Below are 6,690 nucleotides of genomic sequence, written 5' to 3'. Positions count from 1 at the left end.
CCAGTTTGAAGATTGTTAGTCTCTCAAGACAGACTGTTGCCTCGGAGGCGCTGTTTTCCCGAATATTTGACGATGGGATTCTCAGATTGGAAGATTGTAATCATGATTTTATGCATTTCGTTCCAGAAATGTGCAATAGCAGCATCAACACGGTAGGTGGCAGCAAATAATCTCCTTTATAACCTTCTGTGACTCTATGGTAAAACTGCGTAAACGCTATATCGAAATAAGTGTTTTATCGAATTATTGACTGTAATCTCTGGAAGATTTGCCGTCGGGAATCAGTATTTTACATAATTTAGACAAATTGTGTTTAAGAGTAGGAAATGCTAGGAAATATTTCACATAACAAATTAAAACTAAAAACTAAAATTAATAATACCTTTCAGCCAAATCGGAACTAAGGCAGAACAGAACTTAGGCTATACTACTTTCCCACAACGAACAATCTCAAAATATAAAATATCAGGACTTGTGAGTTGCCACACCACCATCATCTGTTCTAAAGCAATACATTTTTACTCCTCCTAAAACCCTTGCAGCTGTCACAGAATCCGATAGGTCGCCAATTTTGGTGTAACCGAGAAACACAGACAGTTGAGCTGGATCACTGGCTCTAGCAATGAATTCCTTGGAGCAGGCCGAAGGTAAGGAAACATGGAATCATACCGTCAGGTTTTAGCAGTACTTCATTGCCTGTCATGCGTAGCAATTCCAGCGTCTAATGTTTCTACTGGAAAATACATGTCCTTTACGTGTTTCTAACGGTTGTTGTCTGCTACGTCTGCTAACGCCTGTTAGCTTGTTAGCCAAAACTTCAGTGCTTCTTGTAGTAGAACCAACCATGCAGTGAAGTTAATTTTGTTCACTGCTAAAGACAGTACTAGTGATGTTATACAATTTCTGTAACTTTAGAAGATCTGACTGCAACACTGCCAGATTCAAGTTTCCTCTCAGGTTTTTGTTACACAAAACATTGTGTTTCAACTTGTAGTTATGTGTAGTAACTAGCTACTGTATCTGTGCACCGTGCTGCCTATTAAACGAGTTCCTTGGCTGCTAGTCCTAGAGATGTCTATCTTGAACTGTGTTGTAGAGAAAAGGTCATCATACGGATACGGCTATTACGGCACACTTTGCATACAGTGCTTCTTCATTTCCAGATAGGTGGAAATGTTAAGTTGCTAAATGCTAATGGAGTCACTTGTGATCTAATTATTGACAGTGATTCAGAATCACTTCATTTTATTTTATTTTATTTTATTAAGTATGAGATTGATACAGTGTATTATTATTATTATTATTATTTATTTGGGGCTTTTATGCCTTCATTGATAGGACAGCAGACTGACAGGAAATAGGGAAAGAGATTGGGAGAGTGACATGCAGTAAAGGTCGCCTGGATTGGGATTCGAACCTGCGACACGCTGTCAGGCTGGTATTGCAGCCTAGGGTGGCCCGGGCCAGATATAAAGTCAAGTCAAAGTCGTACAATTTGTCACACACGACATGTTAACGCAGTGAAATTTGTTCTCAGCATTTGACCCATCTCTTGGAGCGGTGAGCTGCGGCCGTGCCACGCTTGGGAATCATTTGAATCCCCAATCCAACCCTTGCCAAGCAGGGTCCCATTGGGTCCCATTTTTACAGTGTTTGGTATGACCCGGCCGGGGATCGAACCCCGACCTGGCAGACACTCTAACCACAAGGCCACTGTTTGGTGGCCTTTATAAAAATTCTTATGAAGTGGAATTTCTTAGGCATTATGATAGTCTTCGATCAAGACGCTGACAGTCATCATTTAATATGACAGTCTTTTTGTATCAAGGCTATAGTACAGTGACAACCCAATAAAATGACTACACTAACTGGCCACACTGGGTCTCTTCATTAGCCCAACAAGGAATACAGTATATTGGTTAAATGCATAAAGAAAAACACCAAAACAACCTTGAACCTACCATTTCATGCTTTATTTACATTGGAGTGTAGAAATACAGGAACACTAGGGCAGGGGAAACTGGATGACGGGCAATTCTGCAAATATAGACCCCAAAAAGTCTATAATGTTATTTTAGTCTGGGCTTGTCATTTAAGCCTTGTTGTCTTAATTTGGGACCATCCTCAGAGTGAGTCCCTTTTTTTTTAACCAACCGCTTGTGAATTCAGGAATTCAGCCAATAAAAAAACCCCACAGAAAAGCTCCCCATGTTTGACAATTTACATTGGCTATACTGATATCATGAAAAATGAATTGCGTGTCCCTCTTTCTTGGCAGACTTAAAGGCCTTTGAGAGGAGACTGACGGAATATGTTTCCTGCTTGCAACCTGCCACAGGTCGATGGCGAAGTAAGTAAAGCATGCCCTGACTTATATTTTGTTGTACACCAAAAACTGTCAAATAGACATCATGATCATGTATTACGTAATTTATTTATTTTATATAGAGATTGGCTTTTTTGTAATAACAGTGTAATGTAGCAAACCTCTGTTCTGAAACAAAAGTAGTGAACATAGCAGGTCTACAAGCTCACATTGCCACCCGACAGCAACGTTAGAGATCACTTACGTTACATCCCTATTCAGTGTATAATGTTCTTTAACTTAATAATGTTCATATGTGGTTTCAGTGATCTTGATAGTGATCTCCGTTTGCACGGCTACGGGCGCTTGGAACTGGTTGATAGATCCAGACACACAGAAGGTACACTTTACTATTTCACTGTTATTTATGTGGCAAATCTTTCACTTTTATGTCATCCTTCATACCAGTGATTTTCAACCTGTGCGCTGAAGTAGGCCCCCATTGACAAAACAATAAGATTTTAATGATAATATAACATTACTATAAAACAATATAATGTAAAAAAGGTCATCATGATATATGTTGTAAAAATGTTTTCTTAATTATACCAATTATCCATGAATTGCAACCTAAAGTATACTACATTAGTGCCATTGATCCAAGCCAGAACACATTGGATTGATTGAACGTTAAAATAAACATCCTCTGGAAATACACGTGGCCCACATATCTGATCACTTGATACGCTTTTGAGATTTTCCAAGTTGGCCCTGATTCAGAAAAGGTTGAGCATCACTGCTGAAACTCTACAGTAGAATGACCAGGAGCTCTGTGACTTGACATATTTTAACATTTCTGTATTGTGTTTCTGCAGGTGTCATTCTTCTCGTCGTTGTGGAATCACCCTTTCTTCACAATCAGCTGTGTCACACTAATAGCTCTCTTTTTCGCTGGAATACATAAGCGAGTTGTTGCACCATCAATGTATCCTTCTCCCCTTCCTTCCTGTGTGTGGCAAAACGATCTCCAATGTAGGCATTTAGCAGACGCCAGAATGTCTTACAATAAGCAAGGTAATCACATACCTCAAATGCAGAGGGACAGTGTAGTTAAGTACCTATGTATGCAATGATCACATTCACAGGTAAGCCAGGAATCTAGAATCAGATCAGTCAGAACAATATACTGTCAAAATGATAATATGTACATTTAAACTATAGTATACCAGGTAATCAATCAATGAACCTAGTATCTGTTTAAATAACATAAATGAGATGTTCAAATAATCTGCACGTTTTCTTTCATGAAGCCATTATGCAGTCGTGCGGCATAGTTTTGACTTAAATAATCTATGGAGAAGTTGTTGTGTGATGTGAATGTTTATATGGACTTTCACTATAAGACATAAACAACATTACATAGTTGTACTTTCGGCCAAGAATGCTGGTCAAAGACATGTTTAATCCATGCTAAACATGAATTAAATTAAACAATATTTTAGAGGGATTTCTCCTTCTGTGATAATGAAAATACATTCTGAAGGTGACTATATTGTAGTCTGGGTTAATGCATTATACAACACAACCTAATGGTAATATGTTACTTAAAGGCTTAAAATGTTCCCATACCTGGCCCCCACACACACGTAAAGCGTCTTTGAGTAAGCATATACATTCCATTTGTTAAAAATATTTATAATTATGCATAACAACTTAGAAGCGCTGGTCATACTTTACTTTATTTACTTTATTTGTTTATACTTTATTTAGAACGGGGGTTCTCAACATTTTTGGCTGGAGAAATGCTTTTGCCATGTCCCGCGACCCCTGCCCCACCCTCCTCCACACCCCCTCCTCCCCACCCCCAATACAAATTGACCGCTACAATAACTTTAATAATAGAGAAAATACATCATAAATACTGAAACCAGATGTAATCATTAAGGAAAGTTTGTGTGCTATGCAAACTCTTAATTTCCATTTTGCAGCCATTCTGGGGACCACCCAAAATAATTTGGCAACCCCCTCCCTTTATACAGTACAGATGTGGTGAATTATAGATAGGCCCGTCACAATTATTTTCGCATTATATCAAAATCAAAATTTCCATGATGAAAAATACATTTTCAAATATAAAAAGTGGAAATGGCTAATCTACAAGATTGATCAGTTTGTAGATTAACTATTTTCGCTTTTCTTTTCTTTTTTAAGTAAACAATTATCAAATATGTCTGTAATTTCTTTGTATATATAGGGTGTGTTCGGAAATGCGCCCTGAACACACTGGTGTGCTCTCTTGTCGTTCGTTTTTTCAGTGCACTCGGTGCATTGTCGTTCGAAAATCCAGTGCGCTGCGCACCGGGTGTGCCGAGTGCCCGCACTGAGCGACCCTACCCTGAAGCTGGGGTTGTCCGGTGTGAATGTGTCACAGCTGTGGTCGTTCGTAAATAAGGCACACTAAACGCACTCTGTGACGTCACCGCCCACCACACTCAACAAACTGACCACATTCCCGGTGCGCATTTCTGAACGCACCCAAAGTTATTTGTCATATCTGCACTGTGCAATGTTTAATTACAATGCCTAAAAGCCCAATTTTTATTGTTAATCGCAATTTGTCTGACAATTAATTGTCAACTTCTTGTAATCGTGACAGTCCTAATTATAGACCCAACCTTTAAGTAAAGTGTTACCAAACCTCTTTGACATGAGGTGATATATTGTATCCTATCAAATACAGACTGCATCTGTTGACTTCATGCTTCATCCATGAATCTTGTATGTCCTTGACCTTTGACCTCCAGTATAGCTGCTCGGTGTCGGACAGTTTTAGCAGAATACAACATGTCCTGTGATGATGTAAGTTCCCAATCATTACTAGTCTTTCATTACTTCTGATTTGTGTTTTTTCTTTGTTGTAATTGTAATATTGTTTTTATTTTTTACAGACAGGGAAGCTTATTCTCAAACCTCGGCCAAACATCCAATAACCAGCAACTCTCTGGAGGTGTGTTTGTGTGTGTGTGTGTCTGTGTGCGTGTGTGTGCTTGTGAGACAGTGCATGCGTGTTGGACTGTGTGGTGGTGAGGGAGCTAAATGTTCTTAAAACCACTCGACCTACAACGGATCACAATATCCAGGGAGTCATTTTGAGATGGAAGTGAAAAGAAGGTAGCCGCAAGCACTGTGCCATCTGAATCTAAGTTTGAATACCCTCCACCTCCATTGGACAGCCTTTTTGTGAAACAGAAAATTCCTGTCTTGTTGCATTAAACTGTGATTAACTCGCTAATATTGGACCTGTACGGACAGCTTGGGCTATCCTTTTTGTCTCTGTCAATACAGATAAACAAATCTTTTTTGTCCTATTATGAGCAATTTTCTGCCAAACTGTGCAGCCATCTTTGTGTTCCAAGTTTGGAAGCACTCGTTGTAAATCAGTCAATGCTTTGCGTACGTCACCTATTGTCAATATTGGTCAGTTTATCGCTGTTGAAGCAGATGCGACTTTTCTGTTTCATGACAGGGCTGTCAAGTGTCAATGGAGCCTTGTATTGCAACTTGGATGCAGATTGGATGCTTGCGGCTAGGGGGCAGCACTGGATCAGTTTGTCTAGTATCTGTACAAGTGTACAGACTTGAAAGAAATCCAAGACTTTTGGACAGTGTCTGGTCTTCAATGTCCGTTTCTGTTGACAACTTTTGGAGATTTATTTTACTCATTTGTCATGAATTCATGTTTATTTCTAATCATACATAATATGTGCATTTGTTTTAGATAAATGTAGTCTGTGATCTATTTTTAAACTGTTATTTGCCAAATAAATGCATTGGTGTGACAATTAAGTGTTTGCTGTTCCTTGAATTCTTGAAATATTTTGTTGTTGCATGGTTGGTTTGGTGGGGGACATTGGGTCTGGCAGTACTGTAATGTTATCAAATAAGTGTGTCAAACTGCCTAAACTGACCATGGAGAAGTTCACTGGAGATGTGAGTCAATGGTAGACCTAGAATGCCTGTGATCATTTAATTATACTTCGTAAATTTTCATGTATCAGAGGCATAGAACGGTCCCACTTAGGCCTACTTTATGGTCGGGTTCCATATTGGCGGCCTAAATGTGATAAATGCTCCGTTTGTACTCACCCATTAAATAATTCCAAAGACGTGGAGTGAACTTCAACTATGGTCCTCTAGTTTTGTGAAAGTTCTGGCACAAAACGTGTATTTAGTGAATTATCTCCACTTTTTCAAGAGATGCACGTGGACATATTTCTCTCCGGGCGAGGGGGGCCGTAATGATCGATGAACTGATTTTACAAATACGTCCTGTCTACCACAGACGTCATCACCAATTGACCAGGGAAACACAAATGTTTGCAGTC

General features: G+C 39.2%; 1 protein-coding gene across 2 annotated transcripts; it reads left to right on the top strand.

Annotated features, from left to right (window-relative positions):
• Positions 1-566: 566 nt before the first annotated feature.
• Positions 567-6,145, top strand: cnep1r1 (CTD nuclear envelope phosphatase 1 regulatory subunit 1). Of its 2 annotated transcripts, none has more exons than XM_083759176.1 (6): positions 567-647; positions 2,279-2,350; positions 2,632-2,705; positions 3,181-3,290; positions 5,115-5,164; positions 5,254-6,145. In XM_083759176.1, the coding sequence occupies exons 1-5, from the start codon at positions 623-625 to the stop codon at positions 5,158-5,160; spliced, it is 327 nt and encodes a 108-aa protein (XP_083615302.1). In that variant the 5' UTR covers positions 567-622; the 3' UTR covers positions 5,161-5,164; positions 5,254-6,145. The 2 variants fall into 2 exon arrangements, with proteins under 2 accessions (XP_083615302.1, XP_083615301.1); XM_083759175.1 differs by having other exon boundaries at positions 5,110-5,164.
• The last annotated feature ends 545 nt before the right edge of the window (positions 6,146-6,690 follow it).

The sequence above is a fragment of the Protomyctophum parallelum genome, assembly GCF_964188405.1.
Source record: "Protomyctophum parallelum genome assembly, chromosome: 2".
NCBI classification, from domain to species: Eukaryota; Metazoa; Chordata; class Actinopteri; order Myctophiformes; family Myctophidae; genus Protomyctophum; species Protomyctophum parallelum.
Note: the sequence above shows the minus strand (reverse complement) of the source record. Positions and strands in the feature narration are given on the sequence as shown.